The 16477-nt window shown below is 50.2% G+C and overlaps 1 protein-coding gene across 1 annotated transcript in view; it reads left to right on the forward strand.

Moving 5' to 3' along the window:
- LOC116943352 (uncharacterized) overlaps positions 1-14886 on the forward strand; it is a 75349-nt gene extending 60463 nt beyond the window's left edge. The window contains exon 3 of the mRNA XM_032956176.2: positions 2357-14886. Within this exon, the coding sequence (XP_032812067.2) occupies positions 2357-4659 (2303 nt within the window). The 3' untranslated portion in view covers positions 4660-14886. The remainder of the gene's footprint in view (positions 1-2356) is intronic.
- The last annotated feature ends 1591 nt before the right edge of the window (positions 14887-16477 follow it).

Raw genomic sequence — 16477 nt, forward strand, 5'->3', positions numbered from 1 at the left:
AGACACCGTACCCGACACTCCACACACAAACACCATGTCATTATCGCATTATTCTCTCCCTCTTTTTTCACTTCATACAAGGAGATCCTTTTTATTTTCATACGCAGGTGTTAAAAGTAGCCGGTCCAAGCTGCTGTGCCGTGGTTCACGCGCACGACTCGCGATCGATCGAACGCAGTTTCCGAGTAGAATCCCAAACCTAAAACTCGGCTGGCAATTCCAGGGAATAAAACAGTCGCAGCAACAGGGCGCAGAACCTGATGATTGTGAAATTGTAATACGAGCATCATTCATACCCGTTAACCCCTTATCAGTGCTGCCTACCCATATTACAGGCCAATTCAGATCTTATTGGTCACCCCGTGCCCTTACAATTCTCATCGTTAATCCGACAAAGTCCCATCACAAGGGAGAAACACAAATAGACAAAACATCTTTTTTTGCCTGTATTGAAATGGCTGTTTGCCGTATGGACCTGAAAACTCAGTTTTCCCTGTACAAGAATACGGGTAAACCGTGTGGGTTGACAGCTATCGTTATTTGGTAGGGAGGAGTGGTTTAAAGATTCTGCGTGGTCTCACGCAGCAGGCTGGGTGCGATATCTATAACAGGGCCCACTCCGTTGCCCTGTCTTGACAGGGCCTGCGTTAAATTTCGATTTAAAGCTTTCGTGACTGCAGGGATTCATCTTCTTGGTTCTTTCGGTAAAGTCACCACATAGGAGGGAAATAATAAAATAATAAAAATAAAACGTAATAAAATTCTCACGACGTTTCGGCCACAACGCAAGCAGCCGTCCTCGGGTGAAGAAACAGAGCTGTCGGAAAGACAGCGCTCCAATGAACACTGCTAAGCTTGGCAGTGTCTGCTCCTCCCACCCAGCTTAAAAGACGCTGCCAAGCTTAGCAGTGTTCATTGGAGCGCTGTCTTTCCGACAGCTCTGTTTCTTCACCCGAGGACGGCTGCTTGCGTTGTGGCCGAAACGTCGTGAGAATTTTATTATGTTAAATTTTTTTATTATTTTATTATTTCCCTTCTCCGTGACTTTACCGAAAAAAAAAAGAGGGCCTCCGTTGTTCATCGTATTCCCGTGCCGTGGAATCGCCCGCCCGAGCCTGTCCAGATGTGCGCCGTCGTTCCCTTTACACCGGCTCTGTTTGATTTTCCTGGGTGGAATTCTTCCGCAGCCCGCGTGCAAAACGGGGTTCTCGAGGGTAGCGAAGTAGATGCTCTCATCCAGATCCTCAACAACAGGTTTGGTTTTCTCACATGGTGGTGATGCTCTGGATAAAGGTACTAAGCAATTCCATCCCCTTGTTAGGCACTCGGAAACTCGTATTAATTACGTTAAAATATGAAAATTATCATCAGTTTCTGGGTGCCCGTCACAGGGATGGAGTTGATTAGTACATTATCCAGAGCGTCTCAGTGACCACAAATGAAAAACAGATTTAATGTAAGTACTTAAATCTAGTTTTCTGCTCGACATACTATTTGCGTGTGAAAACTAAATATGTGCGTTTCATTCTAGTGCATGAACGCCCTTTTACAGTCCTTTGAGTTGTGCCACCGAAACAAAAATGAAAAAAATCGTGATCCGAAGTTTTGGTATCTTGGCCCATTTTCTAAATGTTTCAGATTCATCCGAAAATTGCCAACACATCCCTGTATCATTATGAGACCTCCTTTGCCAGTAACAAGATATAGGAATAGGTTCTTACCCTTTAAACTGGCACAAAAACTGACACCTTTATTCAAGGCATCATGTTTGCAATAACCACAACACAAGCAGTCAAAATGCAAACAAAAAAGACAACTCTGATAATAATAATATGCACTGTCCTTGATCCCTGTATCGTTATCTTCCCAGAGCCGTTGTCTGGCATGAGGAGACGCTGGATTGCTCGCTGCGAACAATTGAATCGCCACGCTTCTACGGTTTTTTTGGTGTAATTTCCTTTTAAGTGTCGCCCTTTCCACTTCCTGCCCTTACCAACTTAAGGTTGAAAGCACGAATGCATCAGCTTTGTCCATTCGTGCGTCTGTAACCGGAACCGGGAGCCGGAGGGGGTGGTGTTCACAGTATAAATGAAAATTTCCTTTATTCTTTTGTTGCCATTCGGGTCTTAACCTTTTGTAAACCGGCCGAATCGATAAAATAGTTCCCCAAGAACTTGTAGATTAAAAAAAAAGAGAGCCCTCAGATGCCGCGCGCCTCGCTTCCTCGTGACACACACCGCTGTGCGTGAAGTTGTCTCGTCGTGCGGCTTCATTTGACACGCGTGTTGGAAAGCATTACGGAATTCCTGCTGCGTGCGTGACTGCTCTCGTTTGTGTCTCCCTCTTGCTTGCACAGCCCCAGAGCCGAGCGCCTTCGTGTGCCGCTCGTGCCGCGCGCGTTTCCCCACGGCCTGGTCGCTGCTGCAGCACGCGCAGCACACGCACCGCCTCGGCGTCTACATCGAGGGCGGCTCCTTCACCACGCTGGCGCCGCCCTCCAGCCCCGAGGGCAGCTCCCGCTCGCCGAGCGGCGCGTCGCGCGGATCGGCGGACGCCCCGCTGCCCGATCGCAGGACGGCCGCCCCCCCGGCCCGCATGGACGGAAGCGGAGTGAGCGCCTTCGGGCTGCTCATGGAGCCCTGGCTCAGGGCGGCGCTGTTCCACGCGCAGGCGCCCCGGCCCCGCTACAGCGCCTCGCCCGTGTTCGCCGCTCCTCGAGCACAACAGCCGCCGCTGCCGCCATCTCCTCCCCCTCCTCCTCCTCAGCCGTTCTCCGCTGGCCGCACGTCCCCACCAGAGCCGGCGGCGATGACGGCGGCCGCCTCGTGGGAAGAGAAAGCGACCGCGGCGGACTTCCGGTGCCGCTTGGATTTTTCGCGCCGGCTGCGCGAGCTCGCCGGCAACACTGCTCCATTTGCGGCGCCGGCGACGGCGACGGAGCGACCTCTCGGTGCCGGACGTGCCGCCCCGCACCTCTCCAGCACTGCGCCTCCAGCAAAACCCGGCGCCGGCATCTTCCCACCGCCTCCGTCCTCCCCATTCGTCGCGGCCACCGGCCGCGAGTCGGCGTCGTCGACGTCGACCTTGCGCTCTTGCGGGACGCCCGAGTCCACGGGGAACCCCGCGCCCCTCTCGGCATCCCAGAGCTCGCGCCGCTCGGGCTGGGCCAGGGCGGCCACGCTGGAGGAGGAGAGGGGGCGTGCGGACGGCAGCAGGGGGACGGCCTCCTCCCCCGGCCTGCGGTGCGGCGGTCTCGGCGCCCCAAGCCCCGGAGTCGCGGGTTCTCTGTCCAGCGCGAGCAGCGCCCTGCGCTCCGTGGCGGCGCTGTACCGCAGCGACATGTCCGTCCCGGAAGAGACGCCATTGGCCCTCGGCGCCGGGCGAGGCGGCGCAGGGCGAGCGGACGGGCGAGGCGCCGCGCGGGCGAGCGGCGAGGAAGGGGACGACGGCGGCCCGCGGGCCGCGCTCAACGAGGTGCTGCTCAGGCTGAACAGGCAGATGGCGTCGTACTGCCACTCGGCCCCTGGCAGGGGCAGGGAAATTGGGCCACCTGCCGGGAGGCCCCAGGGGGACGCGACGACGACCGCTCTCCGTGAGGCGGCTCGTGACCACTCCCACGCGGGGGCCGCCAATGGAGGGGACGAGCAGCTCGCCAGCCTCCCTCTCGACCTGTCCTCCACCTGCCCGACTGCCAATAGCGTGAAGCGGGAGCCCGATGAGTCGCCGCTCGTGGACTCCCATCGCGTCGACGGCAACATCTACTCGCAGTGGCTCGCCAGCTACGTCGCCGTGCAGCAGCTGAGCAGCGGGGAGTCGTTTGACTCCAGCGGAGGGATCAGCGGCGGAGTTCCATTCGGGGGAATGAGCGCGATGGGTGGCCGGGTTCCATTTAGTGGCAACAGAGCGATGGGCAGCACGTCGTCGGGAAGCTCTCGGGAGAACGCGTCCGCGGCGGTGGCGGCGGCGGCGGCGGCGGCGGCGTGGGGCGGCTCCACGTCCCCTCCTCGCACGCCCTCGTCGGAGCCCAGCTCCTCGGACACGGCCGGCAGCGGCAGCCGGCTCGCGGAAGAGTCCGGGAGCCAGAGCGCGGCGAGCCCGGGCTTCCTCCTCCTCCATCCCCTGCATCGCCGCGGCGAGCGAGGCTTGAACAACGACGACGAGGAAGACGGCGACGAAGATGACGACGAAGACAACGACGGCGGGGGCTGCGTCCGGAAAATCGTCGCGGCGAGACGAGCGGCGGGCGGCGTGGAGGACCGCGACGCCGGCACGGGCACCAACGCGTGCGAGTTCTGCGGCAAACGCTTCCGCAACGGGAGCAACCTGACTGTGCACCGGCGCAGCCACACGGGCGAGCGGCCCTACCGCTGCCAGCTGTGCGGCTACGCGTGCGCACAGTCGAGCAAGCTGACGCGGCACATGAAGACGCACGGGCAGGTGGGCCGCGACGTGCACCGCTGCCACGTCTGCCAGATGCCGTTCGGCGTGTACGCCACGCTGGAGAAGCACGTCAAGAAGTGGCATGGCCTGCGGGCAGCGCGCACGCCCGGCGGGGTCAATGGGGACCTCGACGTGGACCTGGACGATGGCGATGGCGACGGTGCTGACGATGGCAAGAGAGAGACTGGGCTTCACCATGTGTGGGCAGCGGCCATTTGAAGTGCGGGAGAGACTGAAACAAGTCGAAGCATCTCCTTGGTTTCATAAAGTTGGTGGGGATGAGGGGGGTGGCAGCGTTCATCACAGTTGGCGCCGTTGGCGGGAATTTCACTCTCTTTCTTTTTTATGGGGGGTCAATTTCTGCACTCAGCGAATGCTGTTCTCTTCACACGAAATAGGGCTCAGTTTGCCCGTTCCCCAAGGGTGATGATCATTTTGGGACAAGTCAAACTCTGGGTGCTGTGTGACACAGTGACACGTGATCAGATGAAAATAGACCACTGAGAATATGAATAAAATTAACCAGCGGTAGTAATATCAGGTTAGACCAGGTGCCGCTGTGGCAGAGTTACCGAGTGAATGGTCACAAGTTCAAATTCTCTTTTGGGAGTCGTCTCGGCCCCATCATCGCTCTGGGGTCAATAAAATGACTGCTGGCCCAGCAGTTACAGCCAGCAGTGGGAGGTGAACGCTGTCTGGTGCTCATTCAAGCACTGAGACTTAAACAATCTGGGGCAATGTGGCGATGAACACTTGGAGATGGGGTTGGTGGATCGGGCAGAGGTGGTGCTATGATTTGTTTAAGTCGCCCACCTGCAGGGCAAACAAGGTGGTGCTTGCAGGGATGTCAGGTGGGTTTCTTTTGTCGACGGGAAGTCTGCTCGACAATGTTTGAGCATTCTCTCGTTTTGTGGGTTTTTTTCCCCTGGGCACTCCGGTTTTCTCCCTTTTGCTCGAACGCACGTGGAGAGGAATTTGGCAAATACCTCAAAGTGAGATCCTCCTCACCACGAGTCCTGAGACTCGGTGGGGCTTTCCTGATTCAACGGAAATGGATGTGAGAGCTCATTAAGTTGGCCGTGCCACCGTTATAGTCGGACTCTCAAATTTGATTATTTGAGAAAATAAGTGAATCTGTCTCCATACTCGTTCCAGCGGTGCTCATCGGGGTGAGCAGTGCTGTGAGCCAGTGGTGTAAACTCCACATTCCTGTGACGGGAGCTAGTTTCTCCATAAAGCAAACACTCTTGACTTCCCAATGAGGTGGTGCTTGTTTTATCTGCCCGCGGAGGGATGTTGATGGTGATGGACAAAATGGTCTGAAATACTATAGTCTCCCATCTCTCCGTTACACAGGAGGTGGGGAATCCTGCTGGGTTCTCGCTTGGTCATATAAAGATCGGTGGTTGATGGTTTGCTTGAATTCTACCTAAAGAGTAATAAACATGCAATAGGGAATGTCGAGACGGCAAAAGGGCATGATCGCTGTTTCGAAATCAAATGTGTGTAACACCGCATACTCTGGATTATAAGACGCACCTTGGTGTCAAGGTGTCCCCGGTGTCAATAAAGCTATAAAAAAAATCTGGTCATGCGCAGGCATGCATGCCTACCAGATTATAAGATGCACTTCCAATGTTTACTTTAAAAATACAGCTCGGTGGTGGAGGTGGGGCGGGTAAGTGCGTCTTTATCCAGAGAATACGGTAATGCTCCTTATTTGTTTCCAGGCTGCATGACCTCCGTCTCCCGAGTTTGTCATCATTTACAGAAAGTGTTAGAATATGTTTGAAGTCTCCACCTGTCTCGAGTGTCCACCGCTTCCGCAGGTTTGTGCTCCCTGCAAAGACTCAGCCTCAGCATTAAAGCCATAATAGCGATGCTTTCGCATGACCGAATAGCGTTACCGTGCATCGGTACGGAATGCGAAAGCCGGTCGACGAAGCTTCAGCAGCGATATACCGTGAAGACTCCACCCACAGAAACAACCAGGCGACGGTGTCTCATTGCAAAACCAAAGGAACTCTGATCCGCAGCAATATGACAATTAACCCCCCTACCATTGTAAAACTCTGCCTTATGCGTCTCTTGTCCTTACTCCCAGCTTTAAGGACAGAGTGCTGCTGCCATCGCGGTTTTTCAACTCCCTCGTCCGTGTGCTGGTCCCTGTTGATTAACGTGGAGAGGCTTCGGGCTTGGCTGCGGCGTTACTGGAGGATGGTGCACTGCCGTTGCGTACACGTGTGTGCACCGCTCTCCAATGTGTTCTCGGGCCTTGCTGTGTGTCATTCGATAATGAGGTCCCACTTTGCTCAAATAGCTGGGAGCTCCTGAAATTCAGTTCCTTGAAAAGAAGCTTTTTCACCAAAACGTCGCGCAGCGGTATCGGTGTTCGGTGGTGACTTCATTCTCCCACGGCTTAATGAAGCCTCAGAATCATGGTCCACAACCATATGTGTATGTGTGTGTGTGTTTCCACAAAAAAAAACATCCACCGTTATTTTTGGGTTGTGTCTTCACTGAAGAAAAGAGAACAGCTTTTGACGATAAGTGAATGAATAATGAATGGTCTCTGCTCAACAACGGTTTAACTTGTTAGCAATGTCCAATAGAGAGAAGCTACAACATTGCCACCTCGCTCACCGTTACCAAATCGAGCATACACTCCTCCCCTCTCCTCTTCCCCCTCTGCGGATGGGATTGACAAACCCATGATAGCTGGACCCTGACCTTTTGAAATTGCACTAAGAAGCGGCAGCGGGAGATTTGACTTGGAATATAAGTAGTTGACTACCGATGCAAAAAATGTGAGCGCTTTTTGTTTGTTGTACATTTGGGCGGTGGGCGAGCGTGCGGGTTGAGCGAGTGGTTCCGTTACAGCCCCCCCCCCCCCCCCCCCACCGACTGCACGTGTGTGTGGCTGGGTGACACTCGCCTCTGTGTGCCACGAGATGTGCAGTGTTGATTTCATTTTTGTCTTTATTTTCTTTCAGTTGCACCGATACCGTGCTCACCACCGCGATCAGCATCGTGGTTGTCGAGGTACAACCTCGCCAAGTAAACATGCCAACGTTGGGCCAGCATTGGCATTCTAGATTTGAAATTTTCGTGACTGCGGGGATCCACACTCTGGTTCTTTCGGTAAAGTCATGTAGGTAGAAAATAAATTAAATCACGACGTTTCGGGCGCAACACAAGCATCCGTCATCAGGTGGGACAACCACAGCAAGAAACAATTGCTGAAGTGGGCATGTTTACTGAGTCTATGCCTAGACGATGATGATGAGGAGGATGCGGAATGGACTGCAATCATCATCGTCATCTAAGCACAGACCCGGTAAATATGAAACGTTGGTCCAATGTTGGTACGTTTACTGCAGAGCTGTTCCTAGATGATGATGCTGATGACTTCGATTATTACGTCCATTACGCATATACCCATGAGCAGCAGCGCCACATAATTACGGCATTGTGAATCCTGCAGGGGTCTTTTGCTCACTGGCGCTTAACTGTGCAGACTAGACAGTCATTTTGTTTAGCGCCATCTACAAGTGAACACAATGCAGGCTGCGCCAAGCTGAATGAAATCCTAACACCAATATGTAGACGAAGGTTTTGTTGTTGGGGTTGCGTTTTTTTTTTCTTCAATGGGCTGAGCCGATCGACTCTCTAAACCCGAGGAACCCGGTTTACCGTCGAGCGCACTGATTGGGATTCTAATCCAGAATCTCAGAAGAATTGCACAGAGCAGCCTCGTGGAGAGGACCTCTATAAAGTAGAATTTGTAAGAGAGCCTCTCAGGCTTTAATTGAAGGTATCATGAGAAAGACTCGTAGACGAATGCCTCATGTAGAAGCATGGAGCGGGGGGCGGTGGGGAAGCGTCTCACTTATAAATGAGTTTCATCGAGGAACGACGTATACAGAAAATGTATCCAGGAGCCTCGTAGTTATACTGAAGTCTTAATGAGACGATGGTGCAGAGACGGCTTAAGAGAGGCTTGAGGGAGACGTATAAAGGCGCTGGCTGAAAAGCTTGAGTTGAATGCCCCATTAACAAGATTCATGTAGAAGCCTCAATGAAATCTTCCTAAAGAATGCATACATGCGAGTCTCGCGAAGAAGTCCATGAAGAAAGCTTATGGATGAGCTTCGTGGGAGAGACATACAGAGGCGCTCACATCAGCGTCGTGAAGGTGCTTAATTGCGGGGCCATCTTCTGAAGACTTGCATAGAAGAGCCATGTGGAAGATCCTCACAAAGAAACTCAAACGAGATGATTCTTAAGACTCAAAAGGGAAACTGCGCAGAGAGGGTTGATCGACTTTACTGCACATGAGTCTTCGTATGATTGGCTTGAAGTCCTCGCAGATGGTTTCATTTTTCACCTAAGTCTAAGTCGTCCACCACTAGACTCGTCCCAAGTCTCCCACCAGCAACTCGTCGGTCCATTGCACTCCGTGTGGTGTGTGTACATGTGCGCGTGAGGCTGTTTCTCACGGTGTGTGCGAGTGTGTGCGTGAGGCTATCGCTCACGTTAATTGGGGGTTTGATTGTCTATGGCACTATATCTGTCTTAAAAGGCACGAGTTGGGATCTATAGTTTACACTGGAAAAAATGACGTTTGTATATTGTTGCTGTTATTGTTTGTTTTCCCGTTAACGCCACTGTAAGCAATGCCACGGGGACCACACTGCACCTCATGACCACTGAGTCTCCTGGCTTCTGGGATTCATGCCCTGTGGGCAAAAGGGTGCAAACGCAAACCACCACCATCCACCCCCCAACTCCCAAATCGATCACCTCCTCCCCAACGTTGCCAGATCGGGGATTACACTTCTACTGTGTACTCGTAACCGGGGTGTGATTGGCTGGAATGAAGTCACATGGGTTTGAGCTGGTCCTCTGGGGCACTGCCCGAAAGAAAATGGCAGCGAAAAAAATGGCTGCAAATTTGTATTTGGCAAAGCATGCACATATTTATATGAGCAGCCGGTTTGGTAGTTCTTTTACTTCATCACATCAAGGTATATTTTGTTTTGTATAATGTATTATTTTTAGCAATATTTTTTTGTTGCATCGGCTCATCGGGTAGAAATTCTGTACTGAGATGCCCTTGCTTGCTTCACATGAGCTCTCTGGGCTGAGCCGTCCCGTAATTAGTGGAGGAGGGCAGGAGGATTTGAATCTCCTCCAGTTGAACTAATGTTAGCCATGTCCAGCAATTGAACTCGCTTCCTGCAGAGCGCAGGAGCACGAACCGCCGCACCACAATTCCTCCAGAGGACGTTTATTAAGCAAACTTTAGTTTTGTTGGATTTTGTCTTTAAATGTTTAATATGTTAGCTTGAAAAATTGGTCGCAGCAGTGCCTTAATTGCGATGTGTCCCTTCTTATGAGTGATCTCCTCTGGCCTGCATGAGTTTTCTGCCGGCAGTCTGGTTGTCACTCGAAATAAGATTACTCCAATACAAATGAGATTTATCCAAACACTACCTGACACCTGGCAGGATCCTTCTGATAGGAATGTTGAACGGTTTAACACGTAGGCTTTCGCGACCAATATTATTCATAATAAAGGTTTATTTATAAATGTCGTAACCCTCCACCACCCGACACGGCCAATCAGCAAAAAAGTGTCACGTTGACAAAAGACATAGTTCACTACTTTAGCCCACCGGTGTGTTGAAGAGTGAATCCACAACATTTACAGTTTGAGTACGACGTTTCGCTGGAAATTACATCCAGCATCATCAGGCAATTCGCCAGCGAAACGTCGTACTCAAACTGTAAATGTTGTGGATTCACTCTTCAACACACCGGTGGTCTAAAGTAGTGAACTATTTGTCTTTTGTCAACGTGACACTTTTTTGCTGATTGGCCGTGTCGGGTGGTGGAGGGTTACGACACATAAATAACGCGATCTAACCCAAAAACCTTTATTATGAGGAATGTTGAAACTCACTTGGGGCTTTCATCGAGTAAAACAATTATCATGGGTGAGACATTTATCAGTTTATTGAAAGCTTAAACCCCCACCACCCACCCCCTCAATCTGGAAATGCTGTTGGAGAGATGAGTTGGGGTTAGAGTTAATTTTGTTTCATGTTGCCCTTGTATGTCTGTATTGGATTACAACCAGATTTTCTGTGAACATTTTTCCACCCGTTTAAAAAAATGGGGGTGGGGGGCTCCATATGTTGTATGTTATTTTATAATACACCTTCATGCACGTACAAAACGTACATTCCAAGCGTGGCCAAGCGCAGCCGGGCCTGCTGTACACAATAAAACAGCAACTTGGCTTTTTTGTTGCTACAAACTATGTCTTTATCATTATTATAATTATCGTTGAGTTATCCTGTGTTTCGGTAGTTTTGCCTGTGTCGTAAAGTTATAATTTATTTAAAAAGAGATAAAAACTAATCGTGAAATTAAACAACACGCGTGACTTTTTCAAAAACATCTCCCATTGTCCCACGCTGCACAGTGGCTGATTTCTCTAAAGCGCTGACGTCACCGTGAGCAGCTTTTGCTGCCCACCTTTTCAGAATCCATCATTTGAATTTCACAACTAATTGAGCTAAATACCACTTATTTTTCCACTGTAGCCAGTGGAAAACCACCCCATAACATGATGGCCGCGTGCCGGCACAGTTCGCATGTGTGAGTGGAAAAGGGGTACGAGTCAAGTTTGGTGTCTTGTGAAGCCGCATAGATTTTACAGCCACATCAAGTGGCCTAGCTGTGTATGGGCTTTGCCCTTGTGAAAGATCATTATCACTGAAATTTTCTATAGGCGAGTAACCTTTGCTGTTAAGCCAATAAACCAGCCGCGGTGGCAAAGACCGACCAGATTTCCCCAAACACGAATTAAACTTCAATGGAGTGACTCACAAAATGCATTTCATGAAATCTATCACAAATACATTTGGTAGTATCCTTACAACTTGCAAAATACTAGATGTCATTTTCTCTTTATTAAATACAATTCTCCATTTAATTGGCTGGAAGTTGCTGGAGAAAACTACAATATTCACTAGTGTTTCAGGGTTTACTCAACCCATCATCATCCCACTAGCGTAAATACAATAAGTACTATTGCACAGCAAGCTACAGTGACCTTCCTATGCATTGACAAGCCCCAGGTGTAAAAAGTGGACCTTCCGGCACTGACTCCAGACCGCCAAATGTTTTCGAGCACCGCGCCACGTTCGCTTGAGCGGGGACTACGCTTGCCGCTGACAAACACCCAGTTTTAGCAAAATTACGCCCATCACCTTCACAATGTATGTAGCCCCGTTTTGCCAAGACGGACACTTGGCCCTTTGATTTTGGTTTCAAGGTCCACGCCTTTGCCCTGCCTCGGCCCTGGTGAATTAAGTATTGTTTTTTTGCGCAGTTTCAATGCGATAATGGCTCATAAATCACGTCTATACACCGAGGGGTGTACAGTTTAAACCAAGTTGTAAGCTTGTATGTCCCTTGTTTGCTTCATACTTGCCCCCCTTAGGTGTTCCTCATTTGAACGTCCATCTCATGAATCCCCTCCCTTCTCTCGCTCAACTCTCACAGCGTCCAATTAAAGTTCAACGGACTCCTCTGACTATAACCTACGCGGCTCGGCAACACGCAAGCTCCTTGTGACGTCAGGCATTCAAAACGGAAACTGTGCGGTGTGCTGCAACGGGGTCTTAAAACGCGAGGGGTGGTTGTGTTGTTGGTTAAAGAAAGGGAATCTTTAAAACGATTTGTAAACTTTGGTTTTTGTTGTTTTGCGCCTTTAATAAGTGCACTATTTTGTAAATGAACATAAAGTGGTGAGATAGGTTTCAGTCTGAACACTTCTGGGAAACATTTGTTGTCCGTCGATATTTCGGCATCAGGAGTGTCCCGGGATTGAATTTCCCACTGAGCCACAGTCATAGCAAGTGGTATACTGGATGTGGTGTGCTGGCTCTGGATATATATTTTCAATGTCCGCTGACCCAGCGACCCAAATAAAGCCCCTGGTCGTATATGTTTAACTGTAATAGGCCACAAGGTGAGGAAACGCCCATTGTGGATCTCCTTCAGATCCTCGTCTAGGGTTGCCACCTGTTCTCGTTTTCCCAGGATTGTCCTTTTTTTGCTTAGGTAGCTGCTGTCCTGCGAAATCTGAAAGTCTTGCCTGGTCATTGAAATCTTGATTTGAAGCTTTCGTGACTGCAGGAATCCATACTCTTTGGTTCTTTCGGTAAAGTCACGTAGGTTATTTATGAAATAAATAATAAATAACAAGAAGTTATTTATTATGAAATAACCTCTTGTTGTAACAGCGCTATCGCTAGTTCAGCAGTTCCACTGCTGGATCATTTTTTTCCGCCTGAGGACGACTGCTTGTGTTGCGATCGAAACGTCATTTTTTTATTTTTATTTTATTTTATTTTTCTACCTACGTGACTTTACCGAAAGAACCAAAGAGTATGGTCATTGAAAGTTGCGTAATCACACAACACCCGAAGACGGTGTATTTACATATCGTTCTCTCCATCGGTACAGTTGAAATATACTTCTTCCCATGATATATCCCAGTTGTATTTGTTCCTCCGAGTTGGCAACCCTATCAGGTAATGACCCCTAGAAGATGACACCACAGAACTGCTTCAACAGGCGTCCCTTCGGTAGCCTTCTCTCATCCTTCGTGCTCTGTAGATAATGGTTTGTTCCTTGCATTTCAACCATCCAGTGTACCTACAGGTCAAATGAACTGAAACATCTCTATTTACCTGCATTGATTTTTCTGGCCATGCAATCATTGGAGACCAAGCTGAACCCATCGCCTCACTACACTTGCAAACGCAGTTCATACATGGGTGAAGTCTAGCTTCGAACCCGAGTTCTCAAGAGTTGTTGGTGATTTAAAAATAACCAAACTACTTTTACCCAAGACTGATCTGTGAAAAACTGGCACACACCTGGAATCAGAACTCTTAACAGCAGGGTTGGAGAATCACGCCAAGACCACGTGCTGTGTGACTACCAATCCACTTTCAGCTGTGATATGGCCAGTAGATGCCAGTATAGCAAGTCGATTAGTAATGTGACCTTATACCCTCGTGTGCATGGATTTTCTCCAGGTACCCTGGTTTTGTCTCATTTGAAAAACACACATGAAAATGTATTTGGACAAACTTTCCGATGCATGGCCCTCCTCAAAAAGAGTCGAGAGACTAAGGCTTTCCTGTATACATATAACCATTGCTGTACTTATAAACCACTAAACGGACAGCATTGTTTCTCCCAAGTTGGACTCAGACCCTTCTCACTGCAGCAATGTGTCTTAAATGCACCTTAGTGGGTTCTTCCGTAAGTAACAATGCCTTGATTATTGAGTTGTGTGACCTATGTATATGTATGAACGCACGGCCATGGAAGCGGTCGAGAGGTTGGATGGCCTCGTGTTATGAAGTTCGCTGTTAAGCTAGTTTGCACGGAGTTGAGAGTTTGATTCATGCTACGGCCACCTAGTTAATTTACTGACCATTACCGAAGCACCACAAGTCCGTGTGCTTAAAATGGACGTTAAAGACCCTTTGACATCTACAGCGATTGGCCAACTTTATTTCAGAATTCACAGAATCTGCCACTTCCATGCCCTTCTCGAGTACATATACGTGCAGCATGCGCAATCTCATTTGAAAATCGAAGCCTTGCTTTGCTGGTTTTGAGATTGCGGTGGGAGTGTGGGATGATTTTTGGGATGGAGCCAGAGTGGTGGCGTAGACACGAGAAGTGAAATGTGTATCAGAAGTGAAAAGATAAGTCTCAGCGTTGGTCTTAGGTATAAGAGTTTGTGTTGGCACCTGATTGGCTGTTGTAGTCGGGGCATGATTGGCATCTGATTTACTAGTGCGGTTAAGGTTAGGAGTAGGGTTGGCTGTGATTGGCTCGTGTGGTTATGGTAAGATTAGAATCTCCAATGTGTTTCCGGGTTGTACCGCGTGTTGTTCGGCGTGATGTCCGACGTTTCGCTCCATGTGCTAAAAGATTGCTATAGAAGCATGTGGAGCGAATCGTCGGACATCGTGCTGAATAACACGCGGTACAACCCAAGCACACATCGAAGGGCTACACAGCATAACCGCGAAAACAGTCAGACTAACATTTTATTGGCTAGTGTGGTCAGGGTTAGGGCTAGTGTGATTTATCTGGATATAGTGCAGGTAGAGTTTGGGCTATGCCCTGATTGTCTCTTGTACTACACACCTTAACGGATTGAACATGGACTTTTCACTCTTTATTCACGTTTCACTGTTGGCGTGTCCTACACACCTCGGACGTGTAAATAACGAGACTTCGCGCTTAAGTCAGATTCACGGCCTGTGTAGTCTAGAAATGTTACCGTGTTTTGTATTTTTTGATTAACGTTCACATTTTTTGGACATTAAACGCGACAAGATTTGCTTTGTGCATTTGCATTCAGTTATTTCCGATCAATGTTAGCTGAGAGACACAGACATACATGTGTAGTGTGTTCAAAAATGACTCGCAGCGACATGTTGTAACAAGTCACCTGCTTTCACTTTATTCACCTATTCTTGCACCAGTTGTAGGCACTCCTATAACTATCTATACGGTCACTTGTGTTTTAACTTCTCCCCACTCTTATCTACCTTTCACCTCACTTATCCTGCACTCAGCAGCTCTGCTCTCAGCGACTCCGCACACAGCATCCTCACACGCGGCGTCTCCGCACACAGCGACTCTACATCTCCACCACTACCCTCACCTATGCTCCCTCAGACCCACTCACCCGTCTGTCCTGGGCGGGGGGATCAGCCAACACCCGCCCGGCGATGGCGTGAGGGTTTAGGTTCCGTTGACGGCTGGAGCCGTCACGCACACACCCTGATATCCCTCTACTAATTATCTGAGAGCTCTTGTGCATCTCATGCAGCGCTCGCCAGGCCGGTGCCTGTTGGCCCATCAATCAACCCTTATCTCCCGTCTCCCTGGCAACACCTCCGGTCTCAACGTGCACAACCGGTCGACCCCGTTTGCACCTGCTTCGCCCCTTAACTGGCGGTTTGTCCGTGAAAACCTCATGTTGCACACGCGCAACTGTTTGCCCTCAGTTGCCCTCGGTTAAGTGTGTGCACCGCGTATTTCACTCCTCTACACATGTACACATACTATAGCAGAACCACCTATACACAGACACAAACAACAATGACAGGTGACAGATTGACAGACACGTCTAACTCGCATAGACAAAGACACATCTACGTACACAACACAAATGAAAAGAATCCCCATACAGCCTTAACCGACTTTTGGGGCAAGTGTTGTTAGCAAACGCCTATGCAGGCCGGCACGATACAGGAGGGGGTGGGTGGCAGCACCACGCCCGGCCAACATTTTATCTCCCCAGTGGCAATATTTACACACTGCACCAGGTACTCATTTTAGGCTGAGTCAACCTAGGGGAGGCCCAGGACTGCTTCAAATATTCGTTACCAATATTGGCCGTGAGCAGGAATCGAACTCTGGTCCCCGGGTTCTTAGCGCAGCACGCTAATTGCTGCACCACCGCCCCACACACATGACAGCCATACACATGTAGTGACTATGCTTGTCACTGTATGGTGCCGAGGCTTGCGAAGCCACGGCCGATCAATGTGTTGTCATTCCGGCAGCGTGGGTTAGGTAACACAGTACCAACCCTAGCGGGGTTTGGGTGAGTGCTGGTTAGCGCGGAGGCACCATGAGTAGTGCGGGCTCCCGGTGAGGGAGCGAGAGGGAGTGTCAGCCAGCCAGGGTTACGTTGGGGCATGATACGCCAGTTGACCTGCTGATACGTGGCCGGATGATATTGGAGGGGGGCCACCGGTGGATGGGGGCCATGGGGTGGTCACGTGGTGCAAAGGAGCTCTCGGGAATCTTTGAGAAGGAGCTCGAAAGGCCTGGAAGATGGGCGGGGCGAAGGGCGGAGCCAGCTCAAGCCCGGGAGCATATCACGAGGGCCCCGTGAGGAGCTCGGGGTTCTTTGTGTGCC

The sequence above is a fragment of the Petromyzon marinus genome, chromosome 17 (assembly GCF_048934315.1).
Source record: "Petromyzon marinus isolate PM22_M1 ecotype Great Lakes invasive population chromosome 17, UKy_Petmar_22M1.pri1.0, whole genome shotgun sequence".
Lineage (NCBI taxonomy): Eukaryota > Metazoa > Chordata > Hyperoartia > Petromyzontiformes > Petromyzontidae > Petromyzon > Petromyzon marinus.